Source organism: Dreissena polymorpha, chromosome 15 (assembly GCF_020536995.1).
Source record: "Dreissena polymorpha isolate Duluth1 chromosome 15, UMN_Dpol_1.0, whole genome shotgun sequence".
NCBI lineage: Eukaryota > Metazoa > Mollusca > Bivalvia > Myida > Dreissenidae > Dreissena > Dreissena polymorpha.
Genome location: NC_068369.1, coordinates 14,078,679 through 14,104,877, shown reverse-complemented (window position 1 = coordinate 14,104,877; position 26,199 = coordinate 14,078,679). Strand labels below are relative to the sequence as shown.

Genomic DNA, 26,199 nt, shown 5'->3' with positions numbered 1-26,199 from the left:
AAATTACGATCCTTCGGAGTAAGTAAGCAATTAGATAGCAGGTAAGTAATAACAAATAAATGAATTTTACTATAAAAATTTGTTTTTACCACTGCAGCTATTGGTCACTTTAGGCCACTGTGTCCTTTGTTTGACCCTAGCAGTCTGTGGTCATGTTACGCAATATTGACATTGTTTGACCCTTGCAGTCTGTGATCACTTTAGGCCATCCTGACTTGTGTTTGACCACTGCAGATAGTGGTCACTTTAAGCCAAGCTGACTCTTGTTTGACCCCGGCAGTCTGTGGTCACTTTAAGCCATCCTGACCCATGTATGACCCTTGCAGTCTGTGGTCACTTTAGGCCATCCTGGCCTTTGTTTGACCCTTGTAGTCTGTGGCTACTTTAGGCCATCTTGACTATTATTCGACCACTGAAGCTAGTAGTAACTTTAGGCCATCCTGACTATAGTTTGACCCTTGCAGTCTGTGGTCACTTTATGCCATCCTGACTATTGTTTGACCACTACAGCTAGTGGTCCCTTTAAGCCATTCTGAATCATGTTTGACCACTGCAGCTAGTGGTCACTTTAAGCTATCCTGACTTTGTTTGACCCTTGCTGTCTGTGGTCACTTTAGGCCATCCTGACTTGTGTTTGACCCCAGCAGCTAGTGGTCGCTTTAGGCAATCCTGACTATTGTTTGACCCTTGCAGTCTGTTGTCACTGTAGCCCATTCTGACTCTTGTTTTACCCTAGCAATCTGTGATCATTTTGGGCCATCCTTACCTGAACAGACTATTGCCTTCAGGTCATCCTGACTATTGTTTGATATTTTGTACACATGTTAGGCCATTCTGACTCTTGTTCATCCTTGTAGACTGTGGCCCAGTGACCTCCCCAGCCCAGGGGTCAGTTTCCTACCCTGCTGGTACCCAATTCTCCCAGGAGGTGATCTACGTGTGCAAGGAAGGCTATGGTGTACAGGGGACTGGCAGACGAGTGTGTGGAGACAATGGAACATGGTCTGGGAATCAGCCTACTTGCGCACTAAAAGGTATCAGTTGTGTGTCACCTTGCCTGTATGTTCACTGAAAGGTATCCGCTGTGTGCCACCAAGCCTGTATGTGCACTGAAAGGTATCAGTTGTGTGTCACCTAGCCTGTATGTGAACTGAAAGGTATCATGTGTGTGTCACCTAGCCTGTATTTGCACTGAAGATATCAGTTGTATGTCACCTAGCCTGTATGTGCACTGAAGGATTTCATTAGTGAGTCACCTAGCCTGTATATGCATTGAAATGTATCAGTTGTGTGTCACCTAGCCTGTATGTGCACTGAAAGGTATCAGTTGTGTGTCATCTAAGCTGTATGTGCACTGAAAAGTATGAGTTGTGTGTCACCTAGCCTGTTTATGCACTGAAAGATATCGGTTGTGTGTGACATAGCCTGTATGTGCACTGAAAGGTATCAGTTGTGTGTCACCTAGCCTGTATGTTCACTGAAAAGTATGAGCTAGTTGTGTGTCCCTAGCCTGTTTATGCACTGTAAGATATCGGTTGTGTGTCACATAGCCTGTATGTGCACTGAAAAGTAGGAGTTGTGTGTCCCCTAGCCTGTTTATGCACTAAAAGGTATCAGTTGTGTGTAACCTAGCCTGTATGTGCACTAAAAAGTATCAGTTGTGTGTTACCTAGCCTGTATATACACTGAAAAGTATGAGTTGTGTGTCACCTAGCTAGTTTATTCACTTAAAAGTATCAGTTGTGTGTAACCTAGTGCGCTGAAAGGTATCATTTGTGTGTCACCTAGCCTGTATATGCACTGAAAGGTATCAGTTGAGTGTCACCTAGCCTGTATGTGCACTGAAAAGTATGAGTTGTGTGTCACCTAGGCTTTATGTGCACTGAAAAGTATGAGTTGTGTGTCACCTAGCCTGTTTATGCACTGAAAGATATCGGCTGTGTGTCACATAGCCTGTATGTGCGCTGTCACATGCTTGTATGTGCGCTGAAAGGTATCAGTTGTGTGTAACCTAGCCTGTATGTGCACTGAAAAGTATGAGTTGTGTGTCCCCTAGGCTGTTTATGCACTGAAAGATATCGGCTGTGTGTCACATAGCCTGTATGTGCGCTGTCACATAGCCTGTATGTGCGCTGAAAGGTATCAGTTGTGTGTAACCTAGCCTGTATGTGCACTGAAAAGTATGAGTTGTGTGTCACCTAGCCTGTTTATGCACTGAAAGGTATCAGTTGTGTGTAACCTAGCCTGTATGTGCTTTGAAAGGTATCAGTTGTGTGTCACCTAGACTGGAAGTTACTGAAAAGTATCACTTGTGTGTCTTCTAGCCTGTAAGTTCATTGAAAGGTACGAGTTGTGTGGCACGTAGCCTGTATATGCACTCAAAGGTATGAGTTGTGTGTAACTAAGCCTGTATATGCACTGAATGGTATCATTTGTGTGTCACCTTGCCTGTATGTGCACTGAAAAGTATGATTTGTGTGTCCCCCTAGCCTGTTTATGCACTGAAAGATATCGGTTGTGTGTCACATAGCCTGCATGTGCACTGAAAGGTATCAGTTGTGTGTCACCTAGCCTGTATGTGCACTGAAAAATATATGAGTTGTGTGTCACCTAGCCTGTTCATGCACTGAAATGTATCAGTTGTGTGTAACCTAATGCGCTGAAAGGTTTCATTTGTGTGTCACCTAGTCTGTATATGCACTGAAAGGTATCAGTTGTGTGTAAACTAGTGCGCTGAAAGGTTTATTGTGTGTCACCTAGCCAGTATATGCACTGAAAGGTATCATTTGTGTGTCACCTAGCCTGTATATGCACTGAAAGGTATCAGTTGTGTGTCACCTAGCCTGTATGTGCACTGAAAAGTATTGCGTGTCCCCTAGCCTGTTTATGCACTAAAAGATATCGGTTGTGTGTCACATAGCCTGTATGTGCGCTGAAAGGTATCAGTTGTGTGTCACCTAGCCTGTATGTGCACTGAAAAGTATGAGTTGTGTGTCACCTACCCTGTTTATGCACTGAAAGGTATCAGTTGTGTGTAACCTAGCCTGTATGTGCGTTGAAAGGTATCAGTTGTTTGTCACCTAGACTGGAAGTTCACTGAGAGGTATCACTTGTGTGTCTTCTAGCCTGTTAAGTTCATTGAAAGGTATCACTTGTGTCACGTAGCCTGTAAGTGCACTGCAAGGTATGAGTTGTGTGTCACCTAGCCTGTATATGCACTCAAAGGTATGAGTTGTGTGTAACTTAGCCTGTATATGCACTGAATGGTATCAGTTGTGTGTAACCTAGCCTGTAACTGCACTGAAAGGTAAAAGTTGTGTGTAACCTAGCCTGTATCTGCACTGAAAGGTATCAGTTGTGTGTAACCTAGCCTGTATCTGCACTGAAAGGTATCAGTTGTGTGTAACCTAGCCTGTATCTGCACTGAAAGGTATCAGTTGTGTGTAACCTAGCCTGTATCTGCACTGAAAGGTATCAGTTGTGGCAGTTAGTCCAGGCAGGCTTATCAGTGACAACACTTTCTGCTTTTAAAGGAGCTCTCCTCTAAGTCTAAGCAAAAAATCCAGTGTATTCTTCCGAATAAGCCTGTGCAGACTCATCTGAGACCACTTGTATAAAGCCTAGTTTTCACAGAAAGAGGCTCAGTTTGGTTTCTGTTGTTACAGATGAATATGCCCTGGCGATTGGTTTGGGGGTAGGATTGGGTGGTGGTGTAATTTTCATCATCATCATTGTTGTCACCGCCGTATTCCTCTACCAGAGGTCACATAGGATGGTAACAAAAAGGTATCTATTTCTTACTTAAATAGTGTGATATGAATATTAACAAACGAGTACTCTATTTAGTAGATTTCATTTTAAAGATTTGTGACTGGAATTTCTTTTACAATATACAATTGAGAAATCATCAAATTACATAAAAAGTGTGTGAAACCGGGTGAAAATCATGCATTTCATATTCTGACTAGTATAATAATTATGTTCCTCTTAAAAAAATAGGCATATAATACTTTGCAGCATTCCTTCACCCAGTGGTATGATAGTTGCTCAGTAGGCCATTTCATTTTCGGCAAAATCTTAAGAAAAGGTTATGGTCAAAAGGACATGAAACATAAATGATCAAACAATTTGGTATGAGGAAAAAGTCATCTAAGTAAAGGATGCCTATTGGTTCACCGTTGTGTGGCCAACTGGTCAAAGGTCACAATGATTTGACAGCATAGGCTAATCAGGGACACGCGTGCATTAGGCCGAATATTCAAGAGCAAGGATCTCTCGACCAAGGGTCGTCATGGTAACAGTTGTATACAAGATTGAAATTTTTTTGAGCACTTGCATGAAAACTTTGCTGCAAGTCAGGGAGAACACATATTTTACAAACATATCTTGTTATTTTACAGCGTGAAATGTTCAGACCCTTTTTATGCCCCCGGTAGGGTGGCATATAGCAGTTGAACTGTCAGTCAGTCTATCTGACCTTACAAAAACTTTAACATTGATCATAACATTTGCAATATTGAAGATAGCAACTTGATATTTGGCATGCATGTGTATCTCATGGAGCTGCACAATTTGAGTGGTGAAAGGTCAAGGTCATCCTTCAAGGACAAAGGTCAAATATATGGCTTCAAAGTGGCGCAGTAGGGGGCATTGTGTTTCTGACAAACACATCTCTTGTTAAATGTTACAGACGTCCCACATACGTGCCAACGTTTTCTGATGCCTCTAACCTGCCACTGAAGATCAACACTGGCGTCCCCAACCTGCTTGTGCCCTACACTGAAGAGGTGGAGTACTTACCACATGACCAGGTCTTCACAGTGGGTATGTACTCCTCGGGTAATAAAGGTGCACCAAGGTGCTTACCAGTGCATGAACACGAGGAAAAATAAGGATTTGACAATAATTAAAGTTGGCTGTTAGTCTGTGAGCCTTTTGTAACCAGGGGGCTATGGCATAGTGGATATGGTGTCTGCCTAGTGACCACTGTTAAACGTTCGTTAGATCTCCCCCAAAGACACCAAGTTCTGTTTCTACCCAGAAAATGGACCTTAGCATTATCAATAAGCCTTAGGATTTTGTTGCAATCAAGCTAAAATAAATAGGTTGAGCAATTATTGTAATAACTTAGTATATTGATTAATACACATTTTACATTTAAAGTTAAAGGTTAAACACATTTATAGTATTTTTTAATGCAGCAGTGTTATCATAATGTATTCCATGTTCCTTGCAGATAATACGTTCTACTACAACCAACCCACAGAGAGTGCAGTAAGTAAATGTCTCACACCTATTAGTCTCATCTTACAATCTCACTATGCTGGTGGTCTGACAACTTTTAATAGTTTAAGGTGAAATAGTTGTATGGAGCAAATAAAACACTTTACTTTTTACACCTTGATTATTTTACATTATTAGATAATTCAGCTATTTACTTTGAACATGGTGCTTTTAATCATTATTAGAAGTTGTGGCAATGCAAGAACCAGGTCTGTAGTTTTAAGGTTTAGGTCAAAATGAAATATAAAGTGTAAACTTTAACTTTCACATGTAATGTGTCTTGAGTTTTAAAAAAGTAATTTAATTACCAATTTCATTTATCACATGCAGCATTTGTGCATTGTCCTCAATAAACACAAAATGAGAAATAAACAAGAATTTTGATACCTATCAAGTATTGTTCTATAAACTAAATGTGTTATTTCCTTTAACTGCACAATCTCATTTGTGATTGTATACAGTACACCCACTACGACACGTAACCCCAGCAAGGATCAACACTACCCAGTATGGACCAAGTAAGGGGGACAACTCTGCATGTTTGAAAGGCTATGTCACCTCGGTAACATTATCTCTTATGTGCCGACAGAATGAGAACATTGAGGAGAGTCCCTGTTGAAGATGAAATGGATTAAATCAGCTTTAAAAAATTCAGAAAATGAACTTTTTTTATTGTTGTCACTGTTGTTCAATATTATATATTATATATTTGTATTACAATCTTTTGAGTGTGCGCTTTTGATATAACTGTTAAAGTGATCTTCAAAATAGTGCTAATTTTTTTGTCTAAGTATTATATCTATTGATCTATTACCCTATATACATGTCTGATAATATTTACATCCCTTGCAAAACATGTTGAAATAAAACATTCAAGCATTATGAATTGTATATGATCTCACTCAAAAAAACATTACGAGATTAACAAAGGCTTGTCATATGTACAGGCAGCACAGGCTTAACCCTTTGCATGCTGGGAAATTTGTCATCTGCTAAAATGTCTTCTGCTGAATTTCTTAAATTAGCATTTTCTTCAATTTTTTTTCAAAGAATACTATCAGAATAGCAAACAGTTTGGATCCTGATGAGACGCCACGTTCTGTGGCGTCTCATCTGGATCCAAACTGTTTGCAAAGGCCTTCAAAATTCGGTTCCAGCACTGAAAGGGTTAAACGAAACTTTATGCACATGCATTAAAGCCTGTTTTCCCAGACCGAGGCACATAGCTTTTATTTCAAATGTAAATACCCCGGTAATGTGGACTTCTATGAAAATGCAGATCTGTTAATTACATAAGCAGGAATATGCACGGTTAAAAGCTATGAGAAAAGTAAATGTACTGGTTTTAAGGTGTCCCTGTGCATATAAGCTCAACTGGGTAAGTCATCTTAACTATTAATTGTTTGCATTATGCAATAAAACCATGATGGATGATTTTGATCACTGAAATATGTATAAATTAACTAAATTTAACTTAATAAAATGCCCACCACAGTTGCAACACATTGTTTTCTGTGAAGAGTTTTTTAGCTCATCTATTTTTTGAAAAAAAATTATGAGCTATTGTCATCACCTTGGCGTCGGCGTTAGCGCCGGTTAAGTTTTGCGTTTAGGTCCACTTTTCTCAGAAAGTATCAATGCTATTGCATTCAAACTTGGTACACTTACTTACTATCATGAGAGGACTGGGCAGGCAAAGTTAGATAACTCTGGCATGCAATTTGACAGAATTATGTGCCCTTTTTATACTTAAAAAATTGAAAATTTTGGTTAAGTTTTGCGTTTAGGTCCACTTTTCTCAGAAAGTATCAATGCTATTGCATTCAAACTAGGAACACTTACTTACTATCATGAGGGGACTGGGCAGGCAAAGTTAGATAACTCTGGCGTGCATTTTGACAGAATTATGTGCCCTTTTTATACTTAGAAAATTGAAAATTTTGGTCAAGTTTTGTGTTTAGGTCCATTTTATTCCGTAAGTATCAAAGCTATTGCTTTCATACTTGCAACACTTACTATCATAAGCGGACTGTGCAGGCAAAGTAATGTAACTCTGACTGGCATTTTGACAGAATTATGTGCCCTTTTTATACTTAGAGAATTGAAAATTTGGTTAAGTTTTGTGTTTAGGTCCACTTTATTCCTACAGTATCAAAGCTATTGCTTTCATACTTGCAACACTTATTAACTATCATAAGGGGACTGTGCAGGCAAAGTTATGTAACTCTGACTGGCATTTGGACGGAATTATGGGTCCTTTATACTTAGAAAATTTGGTTAAGTTTTGTGTTTTGGTCCACTTTACCCCTAAAGTATCATAGATATTGCTTTCATACTTGGAACACTCGCAAATTATCATAAGGGTACAGTAAAAGGACAAGTTGCATAACTCTGGTTGTCATTTTTACGGAATTATGCCCTTTTTTGACTTAGTAACTTTGAATATATGGTTAAATTTTGTGTTTCGATCCACATTACTTCTTGACTATTAAGGCTATTGCTTTCAAACTTCAAATACTTTCATGCTATCACAAGGTTCCTGTACCTGGCAAGTTGAATTTTACCTTGACCTTTGAATGACCTTGACTCTCAAGGTCAAATTATTAAATATTGCTAAAATTGCCATAACTTCTATATTTATGATTAGATTTGATTGATACTTTGACAAAACTACTCTTACCTGACATACCACAATAGACTCCACCCAAACCATCCCCCGTGCCCTCCCCCCCCCCCCCCCCCCCCCCCCCCCGAATCCCCCCCCCTATTTTTTTTTTTTTTTTTTTTTTTAAGATCATCTCACAAATGACCACCACACCCTCACACTATACCCCCCACCCCACCCCACCCTCCCAAATTTCTTTTTTTTTTGAAACAGTTAAAAAACACAAATTTTTATTTTTATTAATTTATGTTTGAACTACCGTCCAACCATCGCACCCAAGAATCCCCCCCCTCCCCCCCCCACCGAATCCCACCCCCCCCTAATTTTTTTTTTCTTTAAGATCATCTCACAAATGACCACCACACCCTCACACTATACCCCCCCACCCCACCCTCCAAAATTTCTTTTTTTTGAAACGGTTAAAAAACACAAATTTTTATTTTTATTAATTTATGTTTGAACTACCGTCCAACCATCGCACCCAAAAATCCCCCCCCCCCCCTCTCCCCACCCCCCCCCTCTAATTTTTTTTTTTTTTTTAAGATCATCTCACAAATGACCACCACACCCTCACACTATACCCCCCCCCCCCCCCCACCCAAATTTCTTTTTTTTTTTTAAACGGTTAAAAACACAAATTTTTATTTTTTATTTTTATTAATTTATGTTTGAACCCCCCCCCCCCCCACCCGATTTTATTTTTTTTTTTCGCATTTTTGGAAAATAATGTAATAAATGTCCTCACCCCCACACTATACATTCCTCTTCACTCCACCCCTCCCTCCTTTGTGATTGAAAATGAGAGTCCCTTCACCTTTAAAAAGAAAATAGATGAGCGGTCTGCACCCGCAAGGCGGTGCTCTTGTTTTAGAGTGCTTCATGACCTTTACTGTAGACCAAATGACCTGATTCCTGTGTAACACTGTGTGTAAGTTGACTTGGCGTAGTGGTTATAGTATTCACCTAGCAACAAGGAAGTCACCGGTTCAGGGAGTTCTTTGGATCTTTCACAAAGACACACAGTACTGGTTTTACCCAGGAAACAGACTCCAGAGCTTTTTAGGTTTCAATGCAATCAAACTAAAGTAAACAGTTTACAACTGGCCATGTGTGTGAATTCTACATTATTTAAACTGGGACAAGGTTATGCTTAAAACAAAGTGTTATGGTCGATTTGATCTTTGGCCTAGCAACCTACAACACTCTGAACATGAATGCCACATTTGAAGCTATTTTAAAAACCATCTGTCGGACAAAGTTAAGCTGTAGACAAGCATATTCCTGCTCCAAGCTGAACAAAAGGGTCGTTTCCAAACCTCCTCCTGTTTTAAAAGGGGAACAAAAAGCTTTAAGTTTTGTTTTATAAATGGCCAGTGAAAAATAGGCGTGCCATAAAGCGCTCACAAAAGCTTGGATTGAGCTCATTGTACTCAGCTAACAGATTGCTGTTTTTATATACAGCTATAACAATAACACTAGTGGCCATTAAACAATGTTTAATAATAAGATTATCAAACAAAGCTGAGGTGATACTCCATTTTAAGTAAAAACAAAAGAGGTGTTTTTCAGAAACACAATGCCCCCTATTGTGCCGCTTTGAAATAATACTTCAATAAATCATTTGGCAGGTTTAGAAATTATTTCTCTTTTAAAGCTTATTACTTCCCTTGGATTGTATTTTTTGACTTTTGACCTCGAAAAATGACCTTGACCTTTCACCACTCAAAATGTGCAGCTTCATGAGATACACATGCATGCCAAATATCAAGTTGCTATCTTCAATATTGCAAAAGTTATCGCAAGTTTTGGGACAGTATGACAGACGGACAGGCCTAAAACAATATGCCCCCGATAATTCGATCTGGGGGCATAAAAAAATCATTACAAACTTCAGGTAAACAACAATAGGCATTAAGAGATAACAAAGTAACAGTTATAAAATGCTTTTTATTGTCCCCTACCGGTTTCACGGGAGGGGACTTGTGGTTTGCGCTCTGTGCGTCTGTCTGTCTGTCACACTTTTCTGGATCCTGCTTTAACTCTCAAAGTTCTTCATATTTTTTCATGAAACTTGAAACATGAATAGATGGCAGTATGGATATTATGCACGTCATTACATTTTGTTCCTACATCAAAAATTATGGTTGCTATGGCAACAACAAAAATATAACAAAATCTGACAATGGTGGAGCCGGTAAGGGACATATATTGCTTGGCAATAGTCTTGTTTAAATTTAGTATGATACAAAACAAGAGGGCCATGATGGCCCTGAATCGCTCACCTGACTCATTAAGATCAGATGAAAACTATGACCTCTATATTCTATGATTTGACCTAGTGACCTAGTTCCTGACTCTAGATGACCCAAATACAATTCCAATCCAGATTTCATCAAGATAAACATTCTGACCACAGTTCATAAATATTGGATGAAAACTGTGACCTCTATTGTCAACACAAGGTTTTTCTATTTATTTGACCTAGATTTTTACCCCAGATGACCCAAATACAATCCCACCCAGATTTCATCAAGAATTCCGACCAAATTTCATAAAGGTTGGATGAAAACTGTGATCTCTAATGTCTACACAAGGTTTTTCTATTATTTGACCTAGTGACCTAGTTTTTGACCCCAGATGACCCAAATAAAATCCCAACCCAGATTTCATTAAGATAAACATTCTGACCAAATTTCATAAAGATTGGATGAAAACTGTGACCTCTATTGTCTACAGAAGGTTGTTCTATTATTTGACCTAGTGACCTTGTTTTTGACACCAGATGACCCAAATACAATCCCAAACCGGATTTCATCAAGATAAACATTTTGACCAAATTTCATCAAGATTGGATGCAAACTGTGACCTCTACTGTCTACACAAACAAATTGTTGACGGACGGACGCACGGACACACCCAGGCACGCACAACGGACGCCGGACATCACACGATCACATAAGCTCACCGTGTCACTTCATGACAGGTGACCTAAAAATATGTGTCGGAGATAAACATGAACAGTTGTGGTTAAAATCCCATAGAAACAAGGGCTGTTTGTAAAACATGCATGCCCCCCTATATGGGCTATAAGTTGTAGAAGCAGCCATTGTGTGAATACGTTTTTTGTCACTGTGAATGGTGGTGGTGGTGGTGTAGTAGTAGTAGTAGTAGTAGTAGTAGTAGTAGTAGTAGTAGTAGTAGTAGTAGTTGTAGTAGTAGTAGTAGTAGTAGTAGTAGTAGTAGTAGAAGTAGTAGTAGTAGTAGTAGAAGTAGTAGTAGTAGTAGTAGTAGTAGTAGTGGTAGTAGTAGTAGTAGAAGAGTAGAAGTAGTAGTAGTGGTAAAAGTAGTAGTAGTAGTAGTGGCAGTAGTAGTAGAAGTGGTGGTGGTGGTGGTACTGGTAGTGGTGGTACTGGTAGTAGTGGTAGTAGTACTAGTAGTAGTAGTAGAAGTAGTAGTAGTAGTAGTAGTAGTAGTAGTAGTAGTAGTAGTAGTAGTAGTAGTAGTAGTAGTAGAAGTAGTAGTAGTAGTAGTAGAAGTAGTAGTACTAGTAGTAGTAGTAGTAGTAGTAGTAGTAGTAGTAGTAGTAGTAGTAGTAGTAGTAGTGGTAGTAGTAATAGTAGTTGTAGTAGTAGTAGTAGCAGTAGCAGCATTACAAGACCAATACTTAAGAATGATCAAATGGGAAAAGGTTACCTAGCACTGGCAGTAAATATGGGGCTCATTTACAGGTCAGATTTGGAATCTCTGCTGTAAAATGAGATTTTGAATGAATTAAAGGGAGGCAAATCTGTAATAAAAAGAAAATGCATAAACCGTAGTTGTTTCCCTTGTTTGAACCATGCTAAATCCTTACAAGTTTGGAAAGAATTGGATGAAAAATTTGGACTTTATTGCATAAACACCATTTTCTCAATTCAAGGGGAGGTAATTCTGTACTTCATGGACCAATAATGCTTATTTTTTGTAGGGTTCGTGTCCTCATTGATATAAAGACACTGTGCAAATTTGGAAAGGATCGGACAAAAAATGTGGAAGATTTTTGAAAGTTTTCACAAAATAGGCAAAAACAAATAAACATGCAAAGTTAAACGAGCTCCTGCGGCCATGTTTTTTGACGAATCAATTTTTTTGAACAACTTTTTCAGGGGAGCCTTCAAAGGTCATCCATGTGAAATTTTTTGAAAATCTGATGAGCGGTTTCTGACAAGAAGATTTTTTAAGGTTTTTACCATATATGGTCATGGCGGCCATCTTGGTTATGCGATCAAATTTTTTTAACAATTCTTTTGTCCCATGACCTAGGGATGCTCCACATGAAATTTAGTTGAAATTGGCTCAATGGTTAAGTAGAAGAAGAAGTTTACAAATTGTTTACAGACAGACAGACGGACGGACGCCAGACGGTGAGTGATCACAATAGCTCACCCCGAGCTATTGCTCAGGTGAGCTAAAAATGAAAACACAAAACAATAATTACATCTTTTAAAAGGCTCCATAAAAGATTCTAAACAGTGTTACAAAATCACAAAATCTGATTAGTAAATATATACCACATACTGGGGATCACAAGGACATACTTCATTACTTCAACAAGTATGGATTTAACATAAGCAAACTTCATTATGTGTAGGTTTATGCATGTCACAGGGCTTACTAACAGGAGTTCATACAAGCTTTTACTCAGCAGTTCAACATGAAATCAATGGGCTTCGATATTAATGCTCGTTGTCTTGAGCTTGTATGAAACAAGTAGTTCGAGAATTAAAAATAGTATTTATCCAATTTCTTAAACAACGATAATGAAAGATCTTACTCTACAAAATTAAAGCACAAGCTGTAAAAACTATTTAAGACCTTCTTAGGGGACATAAACATATATTTACATAAAAAATATTATTTATCTATTTTTTTAACCAGTAGGAATGAATATCTTATTCTTCAAAATAAATATAAACAAGATGGGTTTGTGAAACACTATGTCCCCATATATTTGAATGACCTTTGACCTTGAAGGATGACCTTGACCTTTCACCACTCAAAATGTGCAGCCTCATTAGATACACATGCATGCCAAATATCAAGTTGCTATCTTCAATATTGCAAAAGTGTACATTAAATGAGTGATTTTGACCCATATATTTGACCTTTGACCTTGAAGGATGGCCTTGACCTTTCACCACTCAAAATGTGCAGCTCCATGAGATACACATGCATGCCAAATATGAAGTTGCTATCTTCCATTTTGCAAAAGTTATGGCAAATGTTAAAGTTTGACGGAAACAAACAAACACACAAAGCAACAAACCAACAGACAGGGCAAAAACAATATGTCCCCCACAATAGTGGTGGGGGAAATAAAAATTAATGTTATTAAAAACTGATAAAACTATTTAGATTGGTTAAATTAAAGACTAAGCTTGAAATCATGATGTGACTCGAGAGCATCTCAATAAGCCTTAGGCTGTTGATGCAATCATGCTTCAATACATGGGTTTAACCCATTTATGCCTAACGTATAGAAAAAAGGCCTTGGCAAACAGCGTAGACCCAGATGAGACGCCGCATCATGCGGCGTCTCATCTGGGTCTACCCTGGTTGCTTAAAGGAATTTCTGTAAGAATATTCTAAATATAGAAATAAGTATACTTGAAATCCCTAATTTTGATAATAAATTGATCCAGTATAGAAAGATGTGAGAGTCCACAAGGCTTAAATGGGTTAAAGTAAATCATGATCTTGTCGACTTGAGCAACAGTTATTCCTCCTGGTTTTCCCTGAATTGTTCAAGTAAGCAACACTTCAGATAATAATTCAAGCAAGTGCAAGTGTCTATTCCAGATTCAAGTTTGTGCTATCTCTCGAGCTGGGACCTCTGTATCGCCTCCTCCACTACAGTCCTCATGTACCTGATCGTCTCCCGGGGGTTCTCACTGTTGATCAAAGCACTGCCAGACACTATCATGTTGGCACCTGCCTGAAAACATACAATAGGGTGTCACAAATAATACTTTGATTCTGCTTACAAGAAGTAGGAGTCACATTCATGTTGGTAACCTGTATGATGTGTGGTGATTATTTGTAAGTAAGAATTTGCCGATTTCTTGGCATTTATACTCTAATTCTTGAAGCCATGGTTTTCTAGTCAAAATTTATTTATTTGACACTGTAAATGTGTAAAATACAATAAATTTCAAACAGGATCTTTTAACTATATTCAAACTAGAACTTGCAACATTTTCTTAGATCCAACCTGATTACCTAGTTTTGAAAACACTCAACCCAAATTCAACCTCAGATTAGAAAATCTCAAGATAAACATACACATGTACTGACCAAGTTTCATCAAGATTGAGCCATTAATGTTCCTTAACAGTGGTACAGTTGTTTTAAGATTTGACCTGGTGACCTAGTTTTTGGACCCACCCAACCCAGATATTAAATCAGCCTAGATTTACTCAAAGTAAACATTCTCATTGAATTTCATGAATATTGAGTCATAAATGATATCTGAACAGTGGTAACAAGGTTTTTCTAACATTCAACCTGATGACTTTTTAAAGGCACATTACATTATTGAACTTGGTCTCCATATACACTGCAACTCCAATATATCACGGTCCGTTATATCGCGTTGTCCAATATATCGCGAATCGGCTATGGCTCCCAAAAATCTGACGAGCATAATCCTTAAATAAAATGTTTTTATCTGAGAATTTGATGCATTAAAATCCGTTTCAAGCAAGTATTTTTCCCTTTTTTTCACCAACTTTAATCCAACAGTCATAATCCAGTTTTGACCAGATTGTTTGCTTACATTGTACATCACATTAACACCTGTGTACTGCGATAAACAAAAGACCCATTTGTCAAACATGACAGGTCATTTCGGGTGTTACAATTCTCTATTGAATTTGCTTTGAACTGCCGAAACGCACCAGTGCACACATGAAGGTGTACACAATTATAACAGTAAATGTCACAAGTCAATACTGACCTATCTCAACAATCTGTGTGCGTAAGATACAGTATACAATATAGATCAGTTAGTCACAATGCTCTACTATTAAACCCCATGCTGTGCATGCTTTTCATGAGAAATGAATGACGTCATTTTGTACATGGGTCTAATTTGTGCATGCTTTCTTGAACAATAAAACTCGGCAATGTTTTTTCGGATTAAAAATTTAATTATACGCATTTGATACAACTCACATGGAATAATGTTTTGTGTTATACCAATTAATGACATATGGATATAACACAAACTTGAATAAGGTTGGTAAATAGCGTGTTTTGAGATTGCATAATGATGCTAATGTATACATATACGTGCATACATAAACTGACAATTTATATCGCGCGCCGGATATATCACGGTCGCGATCTTTGGACCCCTTCAACCGCGATATATTGGAGTTGCAGTGTAGTCTATATAAACATCTCGATCATATTTCATCAAGATTGGATAAAAAATGTTGCATCTATAAAGGATAAGAGCCGAACATTGACAAGGCAAACTTCTGCGGACAAATATGTGTCTATGGACACACAGACAGATATGCATGGCAATGCCTGTATACCCCTCTTTCCTTTATATTCATACAAACATTCCTGATTTCTTGCCCAGAGGGGCAGCTTGTAGGGCATGGTCAACACCCAGGTTCTTGTAATGATCTTTGCAATGTAGGGTCTGCTTTTACTTATTTTTTAAAGGAACTTCATTAAAGCAATACATCTCAACGTGTATAGGGTAATATCCTTAAAGAGCAAATTGTTATGGCATGTGCCATTACCGTAAATTCTTACAATAAACAGCAAATGAACTTGCCAAGATTCTGTCATTGGCTTCAACATTATAAGTACTGTTGCATAGAAGTGAAAATTAAATACAAAGGTGCACCAGCACTACGTACATCTGCACACTGTTGTATGGTGGCTGGACCCACACCTCCATCTACTTCAATGTCAATTTGACCAAAGTGCTCTCTTAGGTACGCAATCTGAAACACATTTGGTTTAACAATAATAGGACACCTCGTCCTGATATTTCTACTTTTGACATGTAGTTTAACTCATAAAGCAGACAACAGTGTCTCAACTAAGAATCCACCTTCAAACCATTTTAAAGCTTGTTAACACTTTGCATGCTGGGAAATTTGTCGTCTGCAAAAATGTTGTCTGCTGAATTTCTAAAATAAGCATTTTCTTTGATTTTTTTCAAAGAATACTTTCAGAATAGCAAACAGTTGGGATCCTGATGAAACTCCACATTCTGTGGCGTCTCATCTGGATCCAAACTGTTTGCAAAGGCCTTTAAAATTCCGTTCCAGCACTGAAAGGGTTAAACTATGCAATTTTCACACAGAATTGAAATTACCATACCATTTTTCTACAAAAATAAATTCAACAAACTTTAAATTCGTTTTCATCACACTTTAAGTGATATTTACCCAAAGAATTCTATCCATTCTTCCAAAAGCATGCAAAACAGTCAACTGGTATACAAAAATGCATGCATGCAAATAACTAAGTAACTTAAAACCAAACAGTGACTGTGAGATGGCACCTTTGGCATCATGTCTCCCATGAATTTTTGACCCCCAAATCCAGGTTCCACTGTCATTATGAGCACCATGTCCACCAGGTCAATAAATGGGTCCAAAACTTCCACTGGGGTCTTTGGTTTAATACCTATACCAGCCTGGAATGATACAACTACAATGAATGAAAGCTGCCAACAACTCCACATAATTGAAAATGATAGTTACTTGTTTAAGAATGCATGTGAATGTGTTTTGTTTAATCTGTCTAACAAATTATGAAAAGACAACAGCTAAAGAAATATAAGAGTCTGTCATACATGTCCTTAGTGAAAACCCAGTTGTTATGTTTTACTCTAGTAGTGTGTAAAGGGTTTGAACAACTCATAAGAGCATATAATAGATGCATATTACCAATTGCAGCTTGCATTGACTTTTTTTAAATGTATACATAAACCATGAGTATTTGACAATAATATGAGATTAAAATGAACATTTTACATAACAGTGATGACAACATATATGGCCACATAAATACAGTAACAATGCACAAAAATATACACCTTCATTCCAGCCTCCTTTATTTTTCGATACATTAAACCATGAGTAATTGACAATAATATGAGATTAAAATGAACATTTTACATAAACAGTGATGAAACAAGAAACCTTCGGAGACGGGTGATGCTTCACAAAGGTTTTTCTTGTCACAATATTGCACTATGTATTCAGATAAAAAGAAACGTCTTGAGGGGCATAACTTTGGACAAAATAATAGGATGGATGGTTTAGCAACATAAAATTTCAAAGGGCCATAACTCTTTAAATAAATCATCTAACCAGAACCCACTAAAAACATGTGCATCTCCTCAAGGTAGTTAAGCTTCCAATAAAGCTTCATTGAAGTCCAGTCAGTAGTTGGGGAGAAAAAGCCTGGACAAGAATTGCACTATATGTACAGTTATAGAAAATTTCAAAGGGCCATAACTCTGTGAAAAATCATCCGACCAGAACCGGCTGATAATACGCACATCTCCTCTTGGTAGTGAAGCTTCCCATAAAGTTTAATTGAAATCTGGTCATTAGTTGCTGAGAAATAGCCCTGACAAAAATTGTGCACGGACGGACGGACAGACAAAGCCGCGACTATATGCTCCCCCCCAAATTTTTTGGCGGGAGCATAAAAATTATGCCACATAAATACAGTAACAATACACAAGAATATACACCTTCATTCCAGCCTCCTTTATTTTTCGGATGCAAGTTTTTGGGTCTTCTGTAGCCTCGTAGTGAAAGGTGTACTGACTAGCTCCGGCTGCCTGCATTTCCTCTATCCACTGAAATGTACACAAGTAAATTAACTCTTTCAGTGCTGGAACTGAATTTTTAAGGCCTTTGCAAACAGTTTGGATCCAGATGAGAGGCCACAGAACGTGGAGTCTCATCAGGATCCAAACTGTTTGCTATTCAGCAGAAGACATTTTAGCACACGACAAATTTCCCAGCATGCAAAGGGTTAACAACTTACACTATAGTTTTATTTTAATGTCATTTAAAATGATAATTTTTGTAAATTTCAATCAATAAAAAGTATAAGGTACTTGTCTGTAAGATGTTATATTACCAGTGCCTGAATTGTATTACTTATATTTAAGTAACAGAAAAGATGAACCAGTGTCATGAATTTTGTGATAAACAAGAGATTGCCAAGCAATATGGACCGTCCCCTACCGGTGAAACTCCACCATTGTCAGTAAAAAAAAATTCATTTGTTGCCATAGCAACCAGAATTTTTTACATAGGAACAAAATGAAACGACATGCATAATCTCCATATTGCCATCAATCCATGTTTAAAGTTTCATGAAAAAATATGAAGAACTTTTAAAGTTATCGCAGGATCCAGAAAATTGTGACGGACTGACAGACAGACTGACAGACAGACAGAGTGCAAACCATAAGTCCCCTCCGGTTTCACCGGTAGGGGACAATAAACATGGAGTGAATTTCAGTTTTTTGTTTTATGAGTCAGTAATATGTCACAGAATGGGTGAGCTTTAATTGGGCCCCATTGATTTTTCTAATGTAAAATACATTTCGTTTTATTCCAATAATTAAAAAAAGAACAATGTGTAACCAAAGCTTGCTGTGATAATAATTCAGTAATTAAATGCTACTTTTTATATGCTCCTAATTGAATAAAAACATCTCACTACATGTATCCAAACATCATTTATTTTTTAACAGAAAGGATCAATTTTACTTACACCTAAATTTGCTATAAATTTACCTAGGTCTAGTATTAAATTTCAATTTAAACGCGTCATCATTTACTTATTTATTTAACAGATTTACAGTTCTGAACTTTGTTGAAGATTAAATGGGTCACCGAAACTCTTCATATTTTAAAATATCCCAATCCTATTGACTATCAGTATTTGAACAAACAGGCCTTTTCCTGTCAATTTTGGGGAAAATGCAATTTTGTCCATTGGGAATTCTTTCGAGCAAAAAGTCGACCGATTTTGAAAAAACAAATTCAATACAACTCTCCATTATAATTCAAATAAAATTTATACAAACAAAATTGTATTTATTATACTTTTTATATTTATTACACTTACATACTTTGTAAGTTGCAATTCAAATAAAAATTGAGTTAAAATTATTATTAGGCACACAAAAATCCAGAAAGCAGGCCCCTGCATGTGCACATACAGGCCAATCCTTCAAACAATACCACTATGAATGTATTTCAATTAATTATAAATTTATTAATATAATGTTTCTTGTCAATTTTATGAAACTGAAATGGTGCAATACCTTCTGGTATGTTTGTATTGTACTGTACATACATTTCCAATACACTCCTTTGCTTGAAGTGTGCAGTAATGATGCAATACATGTTATGTATGATGTACATGTACCTTTTATGCTTGCAGTGGTTATTACTTTATACGGTTGCAGTGTACAGAACTTTGGATGCTTGCAGTGTACCAATATCTTGTACAGTAACTTTAATGATTTCAGTAGATATCAAGACACTTAATGCTGAGTAACGGTGTTAATTGAAATTGTGGTGAAAATTGATCAACTAGCATTTCGTATCTGGCTGTGTTTAGTGTTAAATTGCTTATATTCCTTGTTGGAGAACGTGTTGTGATAGTTGACAGTTGGACAATATTGTCTATATAAAAAGAACTTTACATACACTCATACACTTGTAAAGCTCTGCTGGAACACCAGCACAATGTTAGTTTCACACAAATTTAATATTTAGCTGGTTCTGCAAATAATATGAATACGTCCTCGTACTCATGACATTAAATGATAAACCTAAAACATGAGACAGTATTTTTTATGGCAATATCGGGGCCAATACTCTGCCCCATTCCCCTTAATAAAGAATATATATTTTTCCCCACTTTTGTAGATAAAATCCCCTATAAAAAAAAATTATTTTTTTTTTAGAAAGAACTGTCAAATGATAAATATATCTCAAATTTATTTCATAAACAACTAACAAAGTATATAAAGAGTTATATTAAATTAGTTTTTCCCAAATCAGTTGACTTTTCATATGAATTGCATTTATTTCCCAAAATGGCTAGTAAAACCCCTGATGTGCATGTATCTATATTGTGTCAATATTTGGTGATAAAAACATTCAAATTTGGTCCATTTTATTGATAAAAAAATCTCAAATTTGCCATTTTTTTTCGATTTAAAAAATCCCAATTAGACTCAAAATGCTAGGAAAATTAAGACTGTGCATGAAGGCTGAACTGTCTGAAACTAATGTTGAAAAAATCATTGATATATATTTAAGAAAAAGGACAGAGACATTCAGCTGTGAACTAGTCCAAATAATTAGACGTAAGCTACCCCGCTGTAAATCGACCTCATATTTATAGGAGTAGCTGTGAACATGACATTCATACATACATGTGTATTCATATAATAAATATCATTACATATAAAAGAGGGATTTTTTTTTCCCCTTTTTCTAAAAAAACAACACATTTTTCCCGTTTGGACGTGCCCTGCCCCCATTTCCCTATAGGTGAAAAAAAAACAACACTGTGAGAGGAAAAATGTGTCTACGCCCTACTGTATGGCTTAAACTCTAAACTTTACAAGTTGAGAGTGGGCTGCTGCCGGTAAGAACCTGTGACCTAATAATTTCAATTTGTACAGCGCTATAGATTCTAATGTATTTGTGCCTTGTGGGTTTGATACCCATCCCAGGTGAACTTTACCTTGCATGTTCATCCATCATCTCAATCACACTATACTAACAGGCCAAGACATGGTTATATTTTACCTGTTCAGGTTTGGCAACCATCATATGCATGTCGAAGAAAACATCGGGCAGTTTTGGTCTCAAACACTTTACGACTGGATGCCCAAACGTAAGATTGGGGACAAAATGTCCATCCATCACATCCAGGTGTAAATAATCTGCACCGGCGTCCATCATGCGCTGACATTCGGAAGCTAAGTTGGATAAATCCGAATTTAAAATTGATGGACCGATTTTCACGAGACAACAACTGCCGCTCGCCATTTTGAGAATCACGTGATCAAGCATTCAACTTGATTTTCACCCAGAAAACTATGGTATAACCGATTATTTTATTGATTTAAAGCACGTTTTACTGTTTCATAAAATGAGGGAAAGTATTCTTTTTTTAATGTAATATTTATTGATATACAGTCTATTCAATGTTTATTGCATTTACAACGATACTTGTATTAATTACGAAAATCAATCCATCTTTTAGTCACATGACCAGCAAAATGGCAGCTTCCACGAAAATAAGCAGTGTATTTCGTCCCAGTCTCTTCAAAGACAAAGTTGCAATTGTGACAGGTGGCGGAACCGGAATAGGAAAAGCAATAACACAAGAACTGCTATTTTTGGGTATTTGAGACTATTCTAATAATCATTAATATAATATGAATTCATTATTATGTATAGCGATACATAGTTTCATGTTGTTTGCAAAGTTCAAGAAGTAGAATGTAAGTTTACAAAACAGCAAAGGCCCATAGCGGTCCGGACACGTATTCCAGGACATACACCCTTTCAGATTGTATGATTGACCCCGCTAAGTCATATGTTGCTGAGTTGTTTTCCAGCATTGACACTGGCCCCTGTTGTACACTAGTTATAGTTTTATAAACACACCCGCGACACAATTTTTTACATGAAATGAGGCTTTATCCATATGGACACGGCACAACAAAAAAATCATATATGATATATAATATATAGACAAGGGGTTGAACATGCCAAATAGGCAGAATGTCACAAATTCAACAAAAGTGCAAATTACAAAGTCATTATAGTTTAAAATTTATAAACCTATATATATAAAATTGTAGCTTAATATCATTTGCAAACGTTGGCCAAAAAAAAAAAATTGGCATCATTTCAACCGTTTAAGAATAACAAACTGAAAAATCGGACGAAATCAACAGTTTTTGCTAGGTTAGATAAAAACCCGCACTCCGATCTAACCATAACCCTTCGTGTAAATGCGTGCTTACAAACAATACTATCACAATTTATCTCTTTACATTGATGAAAAAGTGGTAAATAAACAACTTACCCCTAAAAACTTATTCAAAATACAATCAGAACGAGTTAGTATTTTTGATTTAGTTACATCCAAACATGAAAATAATCAGCGGTTGCCATTTGTCAAAGCATCGTTGTTGTTGTTGATTGTGCCTGGCTCTGTCAGTGTAATTCTCTGCTAAGCTGGGTTCAAGAGCATTAATGGCGACTTTCGTTTTCAAGTAAATAAAATAGGGTTAAAACAGTTGTTGCAAAGAAAATATAAACTTTTGGAATTAGTTTTTAGGGGTAAGTTGTTTATTTAACTCCTTTTCATCAATGTTAAGCGATAAATTGTGATAGTATTTACAAGGATTCTTATGGTTAGATTGGAGTGCAGGTTTTTGTCTTACCGGGCGAAAACTGTCGATTTCGTCCAATTTGTCAGTTTGTTATTCTTAAGCGGTTGAAATAAGGCCAATTTTTGTATGGCCAACATTTGCAGATGATATTAAGCTACAATTTTATAAATAGGTATTTAAATTTTAAACGATAATGACTTTGTAATTTGAACTTTTGTTGAATTTGTGACATTCTGCCTATTTGGCATGTTCAAAGCCTTGCCTATGGCTTTATCAGGAAGAACTCTGAGCTGTACCAGTACATATGTACTCATAAAAGCTAAGAGAATTCAAGTAAAACTTGAACTGTACAATTTCAAATATTTTTATGTATAAAAAATAAAAGCTAAGAGAATTCAAGTAAAACTTGAACTGTGCAATTTGTTAATAATTTATGTATAAAAATAAAGCTTATTAAGACTTATAAAGGTAATCTTGAAATTTATGTGTTTATATACTTCATAAATTATCTATAAAGTCAAAGACATAAATGTAATACCGGACAATAATAATAATTTTATATACTGTTTTATATTAATGTCATTGACTATATTAAAAGGGTCTGATATACAGACATGTATAGGTTGCGACAATTTTGTTTGATCCAGTGAAACCCTTGTTAATGATTTAAGTGCTGCCAAATTTACATTAAAAAAACCAACACCCAGCAACCCGGAGGGTCAATTGCTGGGAGTTGGATTACTGACACTCGATTGTGTTTGTTGAATCTTTATTAATTGTGCTGGTGTATTTACTGTAGCAGAAAAAGTCCTTTGAGTGTTTTATCATTAGTTTATATGGAGATCATAAGAAAAATACTTAGAATTTTGATGCAAATTTGTAACAATGGGAGATTGCATGTTCTAGGGTCCTAGTAGTTGGTTTGAAAATATTAATAAACTGTAGGGCATATGGGCCATATGCCGTATTTCTGCCTCCCCTAAAAACATTGGGAGGGCATGTGTCCAACATTTTTCCCATAACAATTATTAAGATACTTTTTTATAGGTAATATTCACAGGAAAACACTTTAAATATCAAAAAAGAGTTCATTCTGTTTCAGGTTGCAATGTAATGATAGCATCCAGAAATATAGAGAGATTGGCACATTCTGCAGATCAAATAAGAAATGACATTAAACCCTACAACAGTCGTGTACGCCTGGAACACATGCAGTGTAACATCAGAAATGAGGAGCAGGTACAGAGTTCCTATATATAACTGTCCATATTTTTCTTTCAAAGAAAGTATTTTCTGAGCAAAATCCAGTGTCAGCGGAAAGTGTCGTCCCTGATTAGCCTGTGCAGACTGCACAGTGCTAATCAGGGACGACACTCTACACACGGCAATTTAATCCCCTTTTCACAGAGCAAGGCTCAGATATATTTCAACTCTAATTTCTTTTTAATAAAATGTGAAGTTAGCTTATAGATTTATGGTTAATGCTCACAGAGATGAATGTTGTATTTTATGTACATTTCACCTGTATGTGAACATCTTAATAAGCATTATGATATGAGCAGGGTCAGGCAAAATTTGGTCTTGTGCCATACATGTATGTGCCCAGCGTATCTCCAGACTAGTCTGCGCATTGCACAGACTGATCAAGAGCTATGCTGTCTGCTAATGGGACACCAAACCTTTAAGAAAATCTTCATGTTGTTGTTTCTTTTGGTACAAAAGTTTACTTTGTTAATACTATAAAATAATTAAATCATTGCTATTTGTGGGAAATTAATTGTTGTTGATTTCTAGGGCTTACATATTCACAAATTTAACTCAAACATTTCGAAAATGTTCGTGGCAAATTCCTGTTTTTTTTCCAAAATCAGAAATCCATGAATAAATGTGTTCAAAAAAGTTCATTTAAGAAGAAAAAGAAAAGTTTTATGTGTTAATTATTATTCTGTGTGTGTACTATTGTTCTTTGTGTTCATTTTTGTTCTTTTTATACGCCCGTATAAATACGGGACGTATTATGTGAAACCCCTTGGCGGGCGGCGGGCGGCGGGCGGAAGGCATCACTTTGTCCGGACTCTAATTCAAATTGTATTCATCCGATCTTCACCAAACTTGGTCAGCAGTTGCATCTAGTTGATATCTAGGCCAAGTTCGAATATGGGTCATGCCGGGTCAAAAACTAGGTCATAGGGTCAATAAGTGCATTTTCAAAGGGGCCACTTTGTCCGGACTCTATTTCAAATTGTATTCATCCGATCTTCACCAAACTTGGTCAGCAGTTGCATCTAGTTGATATATAGGCCAAGTTCGAATATGGGTCATGCCGGGTCAAAAACTAGGTCATAGGGTCAATTAGTGCATTTTCAACGGCGCCACTTTGTCCGGACTCTAATTCAAATTGTATTCATCCGATCTTCACCAAACTTGGTCAGAAGTTGTATCTAGACAATATCTAGGTCAAGTTCGAATATGGGTCATGCTGGGTCAAAAACTAGGTCACAGGGTCACTTAGTGCATTTCAAGCATTTAGCATGGTGTCCACTCTCTAATTGAAGTAGTTTTCATCCAATCTTCACCAAACTTGGTCAGAAGTTGTATCTAGACAGTATTTAGGTCAAGTTGGAATATGGGTCATTCCAGGTCAAAAACTAGGTCACAGGGTCACTTAAACCATTTCAAGCATTTAGCAAGTGCTCTCTAATTGAAGTAGTTTTCATCCGATCTTCACCAACTTTGGTCAGAAGTTGTGTCTAGACAATATCTACATGTAGGTCAAGTTCAAATATGGGTCTTGCCAGGTTAAAAACTAGGTCACGAGGTCCTGTAGTGCATTTCAAGCATTTAGCATGGTGTCTGCTCTCTAATTGAAGTAGTTTTCATCAGATCTTCACCAACTTTGGTCAGAAGTTGTGTCTAGATGATATGTAGGTCAAGTTCAAATATGGGTCATGGTAAAGTTATCAAGTTGTCCAAAGTCTTAAAACGGGCGTATCTTGTGACAGTTTGGCACTCTTGTTGTCCATTATTGTTCTTTATGTTTATTATTGTTCTTTGTGTTCAGTATTGTTCTGTGATATCATTTTAGGTTCAGAATCTTATCTCTACAACCCTGACAAAATTTGGCAAGCTGGACTTCCTCGTCAACAATGGCGGTGGACAGTTTCCCAGCCCTGCAGCCGACATACGTCTGAAAGGCTGGAATGCTGTTATAGAGACCAACCTCACTGGAACCTTCCTCTGTTGCCGGGAGGGTATGTAATAGTAGAATTATGCAGTTATTGTGAAGAAATCCTTCTATATGAAAACACTTGCTCAACTTTGGTTTTCCATGATTATTCTTATGCAGTTTAGTCTAATGGGATCTAAGACTAGTTCAAAAATAGGTCATGTGGTGTCATGTGGGTTCACTAGGTCAAATTGAATAAATAATTAGATTGGGAACATTCTAGTTGTTATGAAGTGGTTTAAGTGGTCCATCATTATTACATAAACATTGCACTTGTGTTGAACAACAACAGTTTTGCAGCGAAGAAAAAGCTTTAATGGTAACTAAAGTGAGTGATCTATGGTCTTTTAGACTTTTAAAGGCACTCTCAAGTTAATTTCTTCAGAAGAGCCATTACTAGATGTATCATTTTGTACATTCGCCATCTAGCAATCAATTTTATGCAATGTGCCACTGCCTCTGTTTTCAGCCTATAAACAGTGGTTTGAGGAACATGGAGGAGTCATTGTGAACATCATAGCTGACATGTGGAAAGGCTTCCCCATGATGAGGTAGGATGGG

The 26,199-nt window shown here is 36.9% G+C and overlaps 3 protein-coding genes across 3 annotated transcripts in view; 2 read left to right on the top strand and 1 right to left on the bottom strand.

The window, feature by feature from the left end:
- The window catches only part of LOC127860908 (uncharacterized), a 345,694-nt gene that overhangs the window by 276,328 nt on the left and 43,167 nt on the right, over nt 1-26,199 (top strand). Inside the window, exons 95-98 of the mRNA XM_052399220.1 lie at nt 858-1,034; nt 3,666-3,786; nt 4,691-4,824; nt 5,237-5,274. Coding sequence (XP_052255180.1) covers nt 858-1,034; nt 3,666-3,786; nt 4,691-4,824; nt 5,237-5,274 — 470 coding nt within the window. The remainder of the gene's footprint in view (nt 1-857; nt 1,035-3,665; nt 3,787-4,690; nt 4,825-5,236; nt 5,275-26,199) is intronic.
- On the bottom strand, nt 12,417-21,088 carry LOC127860752 (ribulose-phosphate 3-epimerase-like). The gene is made up of 5 exons (XM_052399035.1): nt 20,812-21,088; nt 17,718-17,825; nt 16,515-16,649; nt 15,862-15,948; nt 12,417-13,922 (listed from the first exon to the last, which is right to left on the bottom strand). The coding sequence occupies exons 1-5, from the start codon at nt 21,076-21,078 to the stop codon at nt 13,800-13,802; spliced, it is 720 nt and encodes a 239-aa protein (XP_052254995.1). The 5' UTR covers nt 21,079-21,088; the 3' UTR covers nt 12,417-13,799.
- LOC127860750 (peroxisomal trans-2-enoyl-CoA reductase-like) overlaps nt 21,252-26,199 on the top strand; it is an 83,019-nt gene continuing 78,071 nt past the window's right edge. Inside the window, exons 1-4 of the mRNA XM_052399033.1 lie at nt 21,252-21,411; nt 23,515-23,651; nt 25,498-25,663; nt 26,108-26,189. Coding sequence (XP_052254993.1) covers nt 21,276-21,411; nt 23,515-23,651; nt 25,498-25,663; nt 26,108-26,189 — 521 coding nt within the window. The 5' untranslated portion in view covers nt 21,252-21,275. The remainder of the gene's footprint in view (nt 21,412-23,514; nt 23,652-25,497; nt 25,664-26,107; nt 26,190-26,199) is intronic.